General features: G+C 41.7%; 1 protein-coding gene across 1 annotated transcript in view; it reads left to right on the forward strand.

Annotated features, from left to right (window-relative positions):
* The window catches only part of lrriq1 (leucine-rich repeats and IQ motif containing 1), a 37,259-nt gene extending 21,697 nt beyond the window's left edge, over positions 1-15,562 (forward strand). Inside the window, 5 exon segments of the mRNA XM_087180173.1 lie at positions 829-930; positions 6,906-6,996; positions 8,041-8,101; positions 8,687-8,807; positions 11,731-15,562. Coding sequence (XP_087036299.1) covers positions 829-930; positions 6,906-6,996; positions 8,041-8,101; positions 8,687-8,807; positions 11,731-11,864 — 509 coding nt within the window. The 3' untranslated portion in view covers positions 11,865-15,562.
* Positions 15,563-16,314: the final 752 nt, after the last annotated feature.

Consider the following 16,314-nt stretch of genomic DNA (forward strand, 5'->3'; position numbering starts at 1 on the left):
AAACATGCTGCATGCTTATTGGCTCACTGACGCTGATGAGATTTACTCCTCTACTCCTTAGGTACTGAAACTTGGTATCGAATGACGTGGCATTTTTCGATCGTAGATAGTATCGAACCAATTTGGTCGGTCCATAAAAGTATCAAAGCTGTCTACACCTGAACTAATGTTTCTGTCTGTCTCCTCATTCTAAATCTTTGAACCCCAAATATCCCTCACAACATGGGAGGAACTCCTCTTATGACATAAATCCATTTTCTAAAAGGGAAAAAATCCAAACTAATTTTTGCCTCTTATCATTATCATCTTTGTTCCTTCAACCGTGCTTCAACAGCAGCGAACCTTTCCACCCCATGTACGTTAACGAGCCATAACAGACAGCAGAAGTCAGGGCCTGTCGTCTCTTATTGGGCTTTATTTGAGAGCCTGCAAAGGAAATAACGATTGCCAAGAAACCTCTTGACAATTCATCCCACGAAGACTTTCGTTCTGTTTCATTGTGGTGTCGGAGTGCGGCTACAGTGAAAGGTGACCTCACCTCTGCTCTGCTCCAAGAAACAGTAGTCCTGCCATATTTATCATGCCACGCTCGTGTAGAGGGAGGCTGCTCTTTGATCAGAATTGCAAATGCATGATTCCAATAGCAGAGCTCTTGTCATCTTGCTCCACCAACACACAGGTCTATGTCGGCTGTAACTCCAAATGGCATCTGCCTCAGTGGAACCAGAGAGCTGTTCTAATATTTTCCGAATGTTAGGTCCTGGTTTTCTGCTTCTGGTTTTAGGTCTGCCTTGTCCTTCTTTGACCCTTTTTCTCTTATTCTCCTAGATCCCTCTGTCCGCCTCGCTTTGTTCAGAAACTGCAGTTACCAGCGGGGTCCAGTGGAGGCACGAAACAGGCCTGCACCACACAACAGAAATTACATGAAAGGTAGGACTTAAGACATGCTACACATTTGGTAACCCTTTAGCAACAGGGGGTACCTTTTATTGAAAAATCTGTACAGATCGGGGGCCCGTTTCACCAAAGTTGCAACATACAAGCTGCAATTTGCACCAGCTAATTTCCACTACTGCTAATCTTGACATGTTGAACTAATGCACACATGTATTGTACTCGTGGCTCACGCATGAAATGCATAGAAATATATCTACAATTTGCTGAAAACATTTGCAATGTGTGTAAATAGTGCTCACAAATGTCTTTTGGAAAAGAGCAGCAGACTTGAGATTAGAAATGTGGACAAGAATGGATGTAAAAGACAATTCCAGTTCATTTCAACCTGGGTCTTACATTCATAGTTTTTGCAGTTGTTTCTATTTCATTGTATTCACCAAAGATGTTGAGATCTGAAAACACAGTGGCATTGTCACAGTGAAGTATGACAGGGCAAGAAACATAAGTGGTCAGACAGTCAGGCTTGGGAATTACAATAATTTTATGATGAAAATGTTGCACACATTCATTCTTCCATACATATACCTGTGCGTCCAGGTAGGTGCCAATAAAGCAGACAAAAAGCAGATTAAAAAAATGTAAATATATACCAGAAACACATATTAGGTCTATGAGATTGATGTTCTTAGTGGTAGGAATCATGGTTAAAATGATCATTTCGCTTTAAGTTTGGCTGCAACCAGCAGCTACGATTAAGCCACTTTGCCAATTTTCAAGTAACCCAATTGTGTAGCATTTTTCGGGACTGTAAATGTGGTTTCACAGAGCCAAACAAATTCGAATTTATCACAAATAACATGTTTTTTTTCTCAAAACTTACTTCCTATTGTTATGGATATTCAGTCTTCAAAAGTGCTGACTGTGATGTGAAGCAGTCTGATAATCAGAGAAGAGGAATATTTCTCTCTCCATCTTTTTTCTGCTGTGGCCTCCTGCTCTGCCCCGAGGTGCAGAGAGGATTTGGAGTTGTGACATCCACAGCCGGACTTAAAAGGGAGGGAAAAGCTGGAGACAGGGCAGGAGGGAAGACCGGGGGAAGTCGGCTTTTATCATGAGGGTCTGTCTCCATCTTTCCCCTTCACCCAGCCCCCCACCCACTGGGGTCAAGGCCTCACATCCAGAGAGCACGACACGAGCGGTCATCCAGCAGTCAGGGGGGACATTGTAACAACAGTGTTTGCCAACAGGCGGTGAAGTGACCGTTTTCTCTCTCTCTGGTCCAAGTCCAATGCTGCCATAAGCATGAAATACCCCTTGATTAGCTGTGGAGAAATACAGCATGTCTGCTTGTCATTTCATGTTTCATTTAAAAAAAAGAAATGGAACAAGTCGTACCTTCAACTTTGGGATGTTTTTCATCCCACTTTATCTCTTTTGGGTGGATCTCCTAATTAATTTGTTCGTGCAGCAGTTGTGAAGCAGTCCCCTTGTTTTCCTTCAAACTGATTCACTGCTGTGCAGCCAAAGATCAAGCAACAACTTATTTCAGTGTTTTCAAAGATTCAGAAGAATTTTTTTTGAATTTTGGTCAGCCGTCCGCAAATCGACGAAGTTAAATGGACAAATTTATCTTTAGCATTCTGTTAAAGGTTTTTCAGCAGATTATTTGTGTTTGAGTGCGACAGCATCATTATGTTATCACGTGTTCATTTTGAGCTGCAAGTTTATTATGTCAACTTTCCTAAACTGCGATTCCTGACACTGGAATCATGTCTGAGCACGATATAGCCGTGGATACGCTCTCAGCCAACTGGCAGTTAAAGACCGGTTCCATCCAAATAACCTATTGCGTTACAACAATATTTCCAGTTCTGTTTCTTTCCAGTATCCTTATCTCTCCCCTCCACCCTTGTCTTGACAATTCATCACACTGGACTGGTGTTCGCAAGGAATGAAGTGAAGCAGCTACATCAGCTGATAAAGTAACAGGGGTCAGTGGTTAGAGCATAACCCTTCCCTCTGCTTAATACCCCTTGTCCTCAGTGGGTTTTCTGATCCCATCCTGTAAAATGTGTAACTCTAACCAGCTCGGTTCTGGAGGAGACGACTCCTGCTGCCTTTTTACAGGGTGACCGAGAAGCAGTGGCGACGGTGGCAGCAGAGGTGGCGTGTCGGGAACTGGCTCATGGTGCTGTGATCCCGGTTCTCTGTAAATGGGCCCAGGCCAGCCTCCCCTCTTGCTCCCCTGGTCCTGACCTGTGGAAGGCACCCCCTCCTCCGGATCCATCCCCAGTGCCCGGGGCCTAGCCAGCCCAGCCCGGCCCAGCCAGCGCTCCCCGGCAGGGGCTAACATTTCAGGCTTTGAGTCAAGCCCCTTCTGGAGGTGATTAGTCCCAAACCCATGACAGATTCTTTCCAAGATATCCGACGCGGCGTGTTTATTTTATCCGGGCTCTTTGTGTGGATGTGCTGGACATGAGTAACCCACTTGAAATGGGTATCGGCTTACATACCCAGAAAGAGAGACAGAGAGGGAGAGAATGGAGCAGAGCCGCAAGACATTTTCTTTTAAAGGCAAAAAATATTGACATGCACTTCCCTTTTTTTTTTTTTTTTTTTTTTTTAATAGATGATTTGTATTGTCAAGTGTCTGGGTACTACAGATGCTGAAGATGTTATATGCCTCTAAGCATTTCTCCTTGTTTCACTTCTCCTTACTTTAAACCAATGCCTTACACTCAAACCCCTTATACAGAAACACACACACACACACAACCTTCCTTTTCCATCCAAACTGAGATCCAGCTCTACCAAACATCCGTCCTCATGTCACGAGGACACGAGGGTATATATTTTTATTTCAGCCTGGAACCTCTACCTCCTGAGCACTTAACTCGATTTCACACTTCAAGTCCTCTACAAAGTCCAACTGAAACACAATCATCTTGTTTATCATCCATCATCCAAAATAACTTAAAGTCAGACTATTTACCACCATTCATATGCATTCAATTTCACCCCCGTAATCTCCGAGCTTCTATTTATCTCAGGCAGTGGAGCTCTCTCCGCGTAGTATATGTTTGAGATGCTCTGGCACACTAAAGAGGGAAACATGCAGAGCCAGTGTACAGTGGGGCAGCAGTCTGAGTCATTCACAGAGACAGACATCCAACTAAAAACACTGAGTTAGTCATATTTCAGACACGCTCTGATTCTTCTGCCACTCTGCAAATGCCATGAAAACAGGATTCTCAAAACGCTTTTCGTGATGGTGTGCTATATTTTCCAACTAAATGGCTTATGAACAAAATACAAAACGTGGAAGGGTTAGCCTTAGCTTATCTGTTTTAAATAGAAAGGTCTGTCAGAGTAAATCTCAAGTCAACTTTCACATTCTTTAGGGCAAGTACAAGTCTTAGCAAATAGCAAGCCTGTCGTTTCTCTGAATGTTGACCATTGACTTGACGCAGCATAGTTTCTTTTCACAGCTGTATTAGAGGTGATTTTACGTGGTTGGTAAAAGCTTGTTAAAATGTCGAGGTCTTACTGTATCACAACCTATTTTGTGTTTTATTTTGATAGTGTAAAAAAACCAAACGCTTAGTCAAACTATTTGGAAGAGAAAGAAAAGCTTAATGGAAATTTCATTCATCAAATTAAGCTCTTATCAGACTGTTTGAATAGTTTGAATAGTTCATAGTTTATAGAATAGTCATCTAACAGTGTATGAAACCCCCTTTGAGACCAAAAAATTGGGTTACACAGCGATTAACATTGTGTAGCAGTGAGAAAGAAGCTCACGCTTCCTTTTTCAGTCTTCACACGACCATTTCAGTCACTTTTTGTATGTACAACTACGTTTGGGTGTCACACTTCGATCCGGATTAGTTTGATACTATTGAGGATTGAAAAAATGCTTAGTCATTCTTCACCAAATTTGGACACCTAAGGAGTAAATGGGTAAATCTCATCAGTGTCAGGGAGCCAATCAGCATGCAGCATGCTTGGACCAAGCTCTAATAACGCTGGTGATTGGCTGTTTATTTACACAAACACGTGTGAGTGTGTAAAGAGACAGACTAAGATTTGTACCCTAATGTGTATTACAATTTTCTTTTTGTTCAAATGGATTTGATAAAAATCCAGTTAAACAACACTATGAATGTTTTCAAGGGGAGATTGTGTGAGATTATGTTCACTGTTATCCCCATCCTGTGATTTATTCCACTTTTACTCCGCTTTTGGCCTCACCTTCAACTTCACCCAACACTTCTGCTTTTAGATGTGGCTGCTGGACTTTGTCGGACTAGTTTGTTTCAACAAACCAATTTGTCTGTTGTAAACAGACTGACTTCATGGTTGAATTCACTTCCTGATTCACCGAACCTACTGTAGTTGTGTACACACGGCTTTATTAGAGTTGAATTACTGCCAACATTACAGCTGATTGTTTACAGTCTGATCGTCTGACTGCTTGTTCTTTTTGATGACGATAACTGTTCAGGATGCTCCTTCACAACGACACAAGGTGATCAGCTCATGCAGAGCATCGTTCCTGATCCATTGCCTGACCATGTGTTGTTTGTTTCTGCAGTGATGTTGGAGGGGAGGTGGCTCTCCTTCACCGAGCTGGTTTGCCCTGGGCCAAAGCCTCCGCCCTCCTCTTCTCCAACTCTCTGATATTAAGTCACAGTTCTCTCCACCTCAGTACAGACGAGATCACTTAATGTGCTTAAGAGCCCCTCTTAACAGGCGTGACTCCTACAGGCCCCTTCCTGATGTCCTGGAGGAGTACTGGGGGGGATTCAGGAGGTTGGACGGGGTCAGGAGGGGGCTTTAGTGGAGGGTTCAGAGGGGAAAAGGGAGAGGAGAGTATCTTCATGCTACTGGAGTGCAGCATAAATGACAACTTTTTTCATGTTTTCATGGTGCTCATCTTGTGTCTTTGTGTTTGCTACACTATGTCTGGGATTTCAAATGTGTCGTCAGTCTTATATGGGATCCTACAATATGAATGACAGATATAAGAACTGTGAACAGACACTACAGAACCATTGTCTGTATTATAGTTTATGTGAACGTTGCTGTTTAAAAACATATTTCTCTGGGGGGTTTTTTCTGGACAGTGCCCCGTCTCTCCGTCTATTTTCAGCTATGAGAAGTGCGAGTAGCCATTTCCTGGTCTTTGCTGCCCCGGGGGGAAGCATCTATCACTTGACGTTTTTAGTGGGGTTTCTCAATTAACCCATGAAAACTGTAAAGCTTTTCTCTCCCTTTTTTTTTTTTTTTTTTTTACAGCTCAGCGAAGGCAAGTAAATGGCTTAAATAAATGCATCATTAGTTCCAGCATTGGGCTGTCAAAATTCATTATCAGTTTACACCCGTCTATGGCAGCACCACTGTCAGCGCAACGTAAATGTTTACTTTGAATTACGACCTTATTATGGGATTTCAGCATAACTCGTAAATCAGCAGCCTTTCAGATTTCTCTCTCTTTAACAAACTGTTGGATCGTTGCTTAGATTCAATTTTACAACGAACCACAAGCCCCAACAATTGTTGGGGGAAAAAGCAGAACCTCTCCTGTTGCATCTTTCAGCAACTTTAAATGTATTTTACAGTATTACACAACCCTCCAAACAAATACATCCCCTTAAGCCAATAACATAAGATGCAGGGAGCTTTGACAACTGTTGTCTCCCAGCACTGGGATCCCTGGCCGACTGTAATTACCCTGAAACACGTCAAGCATTGCTACAGATCAGGCCCACGAGCTGTTTATTTGTTGGTGAGCATATGTTAACAGAACCCCTTCACTGCAGTATTGATTATGCTTCCTGTCATTTAGAAACACCTTTCACCCCAGCGTTCACTTATTATCCGACACACTCGTTCTTTGTTACCATTGTCATCAGGAATTAAGTTACTTAACCGACAAGAGGAGTTGGAGAAAAAAAAAACAAACAAATTGCCCGTGACGTTTATGTGATGTTTTCTGTCGAGTGCAGCGAGCGAGGCTGAGCTGGGCCTTCGCCAGGCAGACAAGACGGAGCAAGTGACACAGGGACAAGCTGACCGGTCTGACAGGGACTCAGAGAGGTGAGGCACTTCATGAGGTGGGTGTGTTGTGTAGATAAAATTGCTTTAAAGGGTCGCATCACCAAATTACAGGAAAGTGTATGTCCTACTTTACCCCTAGTTATATCTAGGAGGACACTTTGCTGTAGAATCAAAAGTTTTGATTCAACAGTAAAAAATCTCAGAGGTGGATCATGTGTTATCATGGCTAGATAACACTAGAAGTAATATGTTTTTTTTGTAATTGATCTTTTAATGAGCCCCTCTCACTGTTGGCATCGTTTCTTAAAGATTCCCTAAAGACATGTTTTAAGACATCAATTATTTGGTTTTGTCTGATAGGATTTTTCCACAGAAAAGTTTGGTTACCTCTTTTGAAATTCTTAAAATTACATATCCTCCTCCTCCTTTATTGGATAATCCATAATTTATGAATCTGCTTTTATTTTTTATCTTTAAAGTTTAACTACTCGACACGCGATATCTCCTGCTTCATTAAAAAGTTGGACCGAGTTTGACACTCAATCTTAGTGTATGAGTGTCGAGGTTTCAAGTTTCCACATCAAACTAGTTGAAGTTGCGTATTGGACCTTGTTGTGATGTCACAAAACTGTGCTCTTACATGCAAGTCTTAAACTTACATCATTCAGCAAACATCCACCCAATACTGTTATTAAAAGACTTTTTAATAGTGTTGGGTTGGTTTCATTATTTTTATATTCATAAAATACATTATTTATAATTCCCCATTCGATTTCTCTCAACTTAATCAGCTGATGAATGGAAATGTAGTAAAATCTATTATTTTTAATAGTTATTTTATTTAATACTGAGGGGAAAATCACCTGAATGACTCTTCAGTATAACCAGTGTGTATTGAAACAGGCCTGTGCTACCCCCTGCCCTACCTAACAAATACACATTAAGATTATCATCCACGGCATCTATGTTTATTTTATGACATGTCAGAGGTAACTGCATAGACTTGAAAATGGGAAACCACTGAATTGATTTGAAATGCACAGAGTACACTAACAGCCTGAACATGTTTCGTCTTACTCTCAGCGAATGTTTCTTACCGGAGATCAGCTCAGACGTTCTGAACGGAGGCAGAGTGCAGCTCGTGGTGAGTACAGTCTCCTCCCGTTCTCCCCTGCACCTCATTCACTTCGACATGAATGACAATGAATCTTGATTTGAATCTTTTCTTTGAATTCTTTTCTGGAAGGGGGGTAGTTGCATGTATGTGAAGGTATGCAGTATTTACTTTCACCAGTCAGAGCCATGTCCTACGTTGTAGGAGAGAAAGTGGGGGGTGGGTGAGTCTGAGGTTTAGCTCCGCAGTGACACTTTCAATTGGATCAACTGGCTGCAATTTCTTCATTTCACTTACAGAAATCCCAGTGTCACTTTGGAGCAGTTTGTCTGAACCCGAGAATGATACTGATGCTGGTGAGGTCTTTGAAGTCAGAAACCGCAGGTCTCCCTGTGCCGTTATACAGCAGTTTGAGTTATGATCACAGGCTGCGGAGCCGCCCCCTTCCTCCTGTTCCTTAGATATGTTCAGACTGCAGAGCCGCTGCTTGTTGAGTGTTTTTCAAAATGCTGGACTGCTTGCGTGAGACGTGTCATGTTGGGCCTCATTTGTGTGTGTGTGTGTGTGTGTGTGTGTGTGTGTGTGTTTGTGTGTTTCTGCGTGTTGTGTGTGCAGGCTGACCCAGGGTACACAGAACGTCTACATCACGCCAGTGGATTGTGGGCCAACAGCAACTTAGCTGCCCAGCCCTGCAAAGAGAGAAATTATCCTCGCAGAAACTCTTTGGGTCATGCAAGTGAGTCCTGACAACTTCCCAGCCATTTTTCTACAGAGGATCACCGTGTTTCAGGGAACTTTAAACCAAACTGTGAACAGAATCCGAATAACACATATGTATTTTCTTAAAATGCTCTGAACGTTAGGAGAATGATTCCCTTAGGGTAAATTATTTGTGTCACTCACTCTATTTTAAGCTTTTCTTATAAAAACTGGTAATCCAGAGAAAGGCCAATAGACACATTTATGTTATTTAAAAGGGTTGTAGCTAGGTCTTGTGCAGTACATACTGTGGATAGTAAGTAGATTGGTAGATAGACAAATAAAAATGTTTGATATTGCAGAAAATGTAACTGTTTACTGCAGAGAACAACGTAAAAATAATCCAATTTAAGTTATAAAGTCAACTCTAAATATAAATAACAGCAAAAACACTGTACCTGCTTTTTACAGAAGGTAGGTTACCTATGCACATTTATCAGTATCACCATACATTTGTATTTATACTACTTTATACTCACTATTTCTTGCTCAAACCTGTAGAATCACAGACTGCCATAACGTAAAAGAAGCTTGTGTACATTCCTGTATGTGCACATGCATGTAGTACATATACATTTAGTACATGTGTGTACAGATGTTTCAGTGTTTGCACACTTGGACCAGCGGGTCTCAGGTCACACAGACCTGAGTGCAAAGAGGCAGGGGTAAAGGCGGCTCCTTATTCAGCCCAGACTTGAGTCCACTGGTCGGCTGCTGCGGGAGGGGAGGGGTGCCACAGGGTCGGGCCGGGGACAGAGTGCCGCGAATTTCTCTTCTGACAGGAAACGGGCTGAAAGAGGAAAAAAAAAAAAAAAAAAAGTCAGTCCTTTCAGTGAAGAATGACTGGCCCTTCTGTCAGGGGAAGTGGGGCTCAGGAGTTTGAGTGACAAAGATGCTACTGACGGGCTGACAGCAGATGATCACATTAAACAAGCCCAGGAATCCAAGTGAAGGAGAAGCCCTGTCCCTGTTAACGAAGCCAAATTGGATTCCGATGATGAATTCAAAATGATATCCACGAGGTGCAGCAGCAGCGGCGGGAGCGAATGTGGTCGTGCGAGGCATACAGACTGTTGTTCTCCTCGAGAGTGCAGCCTTGGCAGAAAGAAAGCCTCTTTGTCCGCACTGATGAAAACACTACTTATCGAAATTGTGTAGGGCAAATTGAAATATGAATGTATGTGTAAGGCAAGAGCGTTTCTCAAAAAGCCAATTAGATATTTCATAAACTTGGAAAGGACATCTAATGGTCTCTGTGCTACACCAGTTCATATCACAGGAAATGAATTAAATCAGGGAATCAGGAAAACAGGAGTGCAGCTTCTTTGATACAAATGCTTTTTATAGTCAGCGTGCACGAGTCATGACTCAAAAAAACCAAACTTTATTTATCATAAAGTCGTATATTCTTTGCCTCTGAAGTGACACACACACATCAAAGTCAATGTTTAAAGTTAGAGGGTTCACTTAGTTTGCCATAGCAGTAAAGACTACATAAATACTCTATAACCTACTCTATAACCTGTTGCAATGCGATACTCACCACTCGCTGGGACGGTGCCATAAAATGCGTTTCCAGGCTCACAAAATATTTTCATTACGTGTGCAGAGGAAACCACTTAAGTTGCATATCTGCTCCCTCAATTCTGTCCGCTGTTCAACCATAATAGGAGTAAAATGATCGAAAACAATTTGTTTGGTCACAGCGGTTGGGTCAAATGTGTGGCCATTTTGTTTATCTCTACATTTAATAGCATGACTGCAAATTAGCAACATGTGCATCAGGTTTTGGACTCTGTTTTTGATTTAGAACAGATAATTGGACAAAAAGTCTTTAATAAACTAAATTCAGCTGCCAAAGCCGGACTGAAGTTTCTGAAAATAAACACTAAAGACTGCGGCGGTTTATCTTTAAACTACATTACACAAAGTATGAGGAGAGGGGGAAAGGCAAAGTCTTACACCTCTGATGTGAGTGAAATCAAAAACTAGAAAGCTGCCATTCGGTATGACTTTGTGAAAGGAGGGATATTCTATACAGTGTGCCAGCTGTGCAGATATTTGGAGCTGGGTCAGTACCTGCGCTGCGAGATGTGTATAAGAGACAGCTCTACACGTGGAACGCATCATGCCCGGTAGAAGCGCCGCCTTTGTTCTGTGTGTTGGAAAAGCTTTGTACTGATCCCCAGGTGAAGTGGAAGGGGCTCTGGTACAGCACACCGTGCCCCCGGGAGACAGAGCACACAAACACTAAACCTATCTGCTCACGCTTAAGTCTTTACTGTCCACTGAGTCAGAAACCACAGACACACTTTAGCTCCAAACTGAAGTAGTCAACCTTTAGCTCATTCATTAAAGCTTTTACTTTTCCTAATGAAACTCTCTCTAATTCCTCATTGGCTCATTCTAAAAGTAAGAAATTCCCAGTTGTTAGCCAGCTGTTTGTTTTTTAGAGTTTAGTTACTCAACATTAAGTCAGTGTTCTTCCCTTTCAAGTACAGGAAGTCAAACTTGTGTGGTAACAATAATGCCCTTTAACATTCTGCTCTTGGGATTTCTCACTTTAAGCCAAATCAACTTTTCCTGGTAGAAAGTAGGAATTTCATTAATTCTGTGAATTCCTCAGTGCGGTCCTTCCAGGAAGAAATCATGAGGCGTGCACAAATAGACACACTAGTATTCTGATAAGAAGTTACCATAGAAACCTGCTTTGTTTTATTTTATCATTTATTTAAAGGGCAGTGCAGGGAAGCCAAAGCAACGAGTGCATACCGCCGAAAATGTCATTAGAATAGCGAGAATATCATGCGTTGCCATTTGAAGTCTGTGATGGATTGATGTCACACTGCTCCTTTTTATATGTGAAATACTGACACGATCCTCTTCCACTTTGTCTCCAGGAGGAGAGCGTCCATCTCCTAATCGAGTCACATCTGCTCCATTAAAAAAGGAGCGCATCTCCTTCCGAGACAACCCTGTCCAGCTGAGCGGCGGCTGGGGGGGGGGCAAGAAGAGGGACAAAGTGTACAAGTGAAACACCAACTCCTCTACAGCCACAGCACAATACTGCTGCAGGCAGATACAACTGTGGTATTTGCTTTTATTTTTACCTTCTATCCCTGATACATCTGCCTAAAACAGATGTGCAATGGAACTGCTCACAGCCGTGATACCTTTTTTATAGTGTTAACATGTTCTCTTGCAAAATAGCACAGATTTGAAGTCTTAAGATATTAAATAAATCTCTTTTAAGAGTTTAGCCAGTAAATGTCAGTGTGAAGTGGCTATTTCTCCCTTTCTCTCTTTAGTTTTATTTATACTGCTATTTTATCACCTGCGCTGAATCCCCCTGCAGCTGTTCTTTTTAAACTCAGCTGAAAACTCGGGCTCCCTCTCCTGAAAATTAATTAAGACCAATAGGACCTAAACCAGCCCAAATATCCTCAGGCAGCTCTATTATGTTGATTCTGCTCAAGTATCAGTACCTGAACGCGATCGCAGCCAGCCTGCACCAAAACACATGGAGCAAAGTCACAAACCTTCAGCAAATGACACGCTTCATATGCAAATGATGGCAGGAAATCAGAACCAGGACCTGTAATACCTGTGGGTTCATGTTTCCTAACATGCTGACCTGACAGAAAATATAGTAAATATAGTTTGTAAGCGTGGGAAGAGATTTGCTTCTTTCCATTTCTCCTGTGCTCTCTCAAGTTTAATAAAGGCCAGAAATTTAAGTGCCATTTCCCCATTCTGTGGATATATGTAGCTCCTGCTCACCAACAGTGGCCTTGAAAATGACTGCTTTTATGAGCCGAGCACAAACATTGGTGTTAGAATTAGAAGCCTGTTTTCTTTATTTCCAGTTGTGGATTTATAATGGCCTCGTCTGTGTATTTGAATTTGGAGAAGTTAAGGCGTCCGCTCGCAAACACTGCCCTACCGGAGGCGGTGAACCTCAGGCTTGGAGGTTCCTCGCTGGTCCGTTGCCTGGAAATGATAACTTAACGAATGTCAAAACAAATAGACGGAGCTGCAGAGTGGCTCCCTGGCAGGAAATGCATGTCTCCCTATTTATTTTCCTTCTATCTTTCACTTACACATGTCTGGAGGGTGTGTTTTGACTGTACACGAGCTGATAGGGATTTTTGTCCTGGAGAGTGAAGTATGCCAGAGATGTGGTGGTCCTGCCCACTTGGGGGTTGTTGTGAAACCCAAGAGCACTGTGCTCCTTCAGCGGGGGACTGATTCATCAAGCCCCCCTGGGGGACACCAAGGGGGGTGTTTTTTTTTTTCTTTCTCTCTCTCATGAAACTGCCATTATACAGCTGGAAAATTCAGATTTCTATTGCACATACAGGTGACATAAAACTGCTGTATATGCACATCATGTGACAGGTTTTTGTTTTGTTTGACACAAGCTCAGATTTGCCAGCCTTTCAGACTTCTCCTCTACAACCACTGCCTCTTAAATTAGATTGTTAAACCTTCGTCCACCAGCCTTCGTTAGATGTGTTTACTTTTGGGTTATGGGTAAATTATATGTAACCTAAGACATCCAAAATCCATTGCCTGGTGAAATGAGTGCTCCACCACACATTTAGATAAGATGAAGAATGTCCCTCTCAGCCCAGACTGCGCTGCCAGCCTGACCTCAAGTCAGCAAATGTTGTCAGATGGAGTTTGGCAGCGAGAGGGTTTTGTGTCCAAATCGTTCCAAGTGCTGTCTTCAAACGCATTATAGAACCAGAGCAGTGTGTTTGCAAGTTTTACGTACACTGTACATTTTGGCTTTTTGTTGCTGATTACTTCTTATATCATATGTAAATGAATGGAAACCACTTTCTGCCCGGAAAGATGATCACGTTTCTAAAACACAACAGCATATCTTGTACAGAATAATCAGCTGTGATGTAAAGTATAATTTATTTTTAGTAAATTGGCAAAAACTACTAGTGTGGTGCTTTGAGGGTGCAGCAGTTTCTCTTGGAACTGATGGCGATAAACTGAGCCTGATGCGAGACATACAGCAGAGAAACTGCAGTGCATGTGTGCAGGCAGCATTACATACTAACTGAAGTGTGGTTGGAGAAGGAATAAAGCTGATTTGAAGCTGTTGTATATATCATTCAAGTGAACAGTAAATCATAAAAAGACTAACTTAGTAGTTTTTTAAAAAGAAAAGTGTATAGTATATAATTTTTTTTTAGAGATATATGGCTTTACTTCGTCTCAGGCACTGGAAACACACTTCGGGGTGTAAAATAACTTTTAACTGCAAAGACAAATGACAGAAGCGATGGTCCTCTCTCTTATTTATTCCTGCTCCTCTGACACAATTAGCCAGCTCTTTCAGCCAAAGTAAAGAGAAGGGAAATGGATATAAACTCAGAGGAATGTGCAAGCTCTCCTGGAAATGTGAAGCCAACATACAAAGAAATTGGGAATAAACTCACACAAGCAGAAACTGTTCTGCGCTGGACTCTGGTAAAAGTCGAAGCTAATTTATTTCCCGAATGACGACCACTGGCTCATAATATCGCTTGGATGAAATCGGGTCAGAGTCAAAACAGAGGGCAGGACTGATGTCACAGGTAGCATGTTCATTACCTCCAGAGGTTGAGACAAATTTAAAGATTATTAACACATTTTTAAAGTGAGATTAAGGTAGAACAAAATGACTTATATTTATTTATCTTCCGATTTTTTACAAAGATATGCTGAGGAGTCGACATATTTTATACATGTGATAAAATGTATAGAATTGTAAATGTAAATTTAAACTCGCACCTTCTTGATATCTACATTTTTCTGATAATCCATACTTTTATAACAAAGTCTGATCATGTAATTGCATGATAGTTTTTGTATGGCAATGAGAGCTGGGATTGTGGAAACAAACAACTGTGGGGTGATTTATCTTCACTTGGTGCAAAAGCACCTCCAGGTTTTTAAACGATCAGCATTTCCTTTTTGCAACTGGATTTAAATAATCATTATATAACTAATTGTTTACGCCAACTGTTTGTGAGCCTGTGCTTTTATAGGTGATTTATGTGTTTATGCTTCTTTTGATAAATGGTTGTTTTATATTATAAATGACAAAATATCAAACTCGTACCAGGCAGTCGTAGAAGCTTCTAGCTGTTTTTAGATTTATGTTTTGTTAGTCGTAAACCTGTGAAGTGTTTTAAAATGCGAAATATGCAAATAATGTGATAACATGCAGACTCACCTTTCCTCTCTGGATTGTTGGTGCATGTCCTGTTGATATTATTTCAGTAAATCACTTGTGATCTGTTAAATATGAGAAAAATCTTGGCCCTCTTATTGTGTTTTTATTAACATTTGCTTTAGTCTTGTATATCGCAGCATCTGGATTGAGCCTGGCTGAATTTACTGGCTGGTTTGATCTGGTTTCAGTCACAGGTGACCTGTGTAGCATGTCCACATGAACCTGGATGAGTCTCAGGAAAGTGACTGAGAGCTGAAGTCTGTCAGCGCTCAAGAATGCCCGACTCCTGGAAAAAAAACAAAAGACAAACAAAAAAAACTAAAACAAACTTTAAAAGCACGAATGCGCTGCTTTTTTTGATATTGCGCTTCATGGGATAAACATTCTGCAGATTTAATTCATAAGACATTCATAAGCTCCGCAAAATTAGTGCTTTTGAAGAAAATAAACTGGTTGTTTTTGTGTTTCGTGGCCAGCCAAAGTTTGAAGACATTTCGATAGATTAAATTAGACCCGAGTGTGGCTTCAGGCGTCATGATGTCATGTTTCTGCCTTCTGAAGTGGCACATTTTGGCCTCTCAGGCCTGGGTTTGGATGTGTTGGACCATGTTCAGTCGCATTAAGACTGAAATGAATGATAATTAGCTGAGTTCAATCATATTTTGAACATGATGAGTGCTGCGTAATGTTCTAACACACTGGCGGTACATGTTTTTTTTATTAAAAGTGAAGCTGAAGGTCTTTCCAGGTGGCTCACATGACTTATTGGCTGCAGCACTTAAAGAATTAGTCTGACTGATGGGCCTAAAAGTGACCAAGCCCTCAAACTTTACAAACCCGCGCAGCATCTATTGTGGCAGGAATTTCCAGCCCGAGACCCACCAAACCACAGTGAACTTTTCACATTTTCTCCTCAGCATGAGCCAGTGTGCGAGGTCATCTTAGAAGTCCAATAAGACACCCCCCCTGCTACTTAAGAGCACCTCTATTTATTTTTATTTTTTCTCCCGTGGCGCTGTGCAGCCGCAGGTAACTGCCACTGACCCTAGAGCGAACCAAAGCTATGCATGGTGTGCATGGCAGGTGGTGTGGCTCTGGGTGGAGATGGGGGAGGTGGGAGATGGGGCTTTGGTTAGTGGTAACATAATTCCTCCAATAAGAAGAAATGGAAGAAGCATACTTCCTGTCCTTTTTGTTGAAAACCTCCCTGTTGAGTCCAGTGTGTCTGCTCCTGAGGGCTGCTGGGTTC

This window comes from Seriola lalandi, unplaced genomic scaffold (genome assembly GCF_002814215.2).
Source record: "Seriola lalandi dorsalis isolate HSWRI2012SDOR001 ecotype SW California unplaced genomic scaffold, Sedor1 jcf7180002054894, whole genome shotgun sequence".
Classification (NCBI taxonomy): domain Eukaryota; kingdom Metazoa; phylum Chordata; class Actinopteri; order Carangiformes; family Carangidae; genus Seriola; species Seriola lalandi.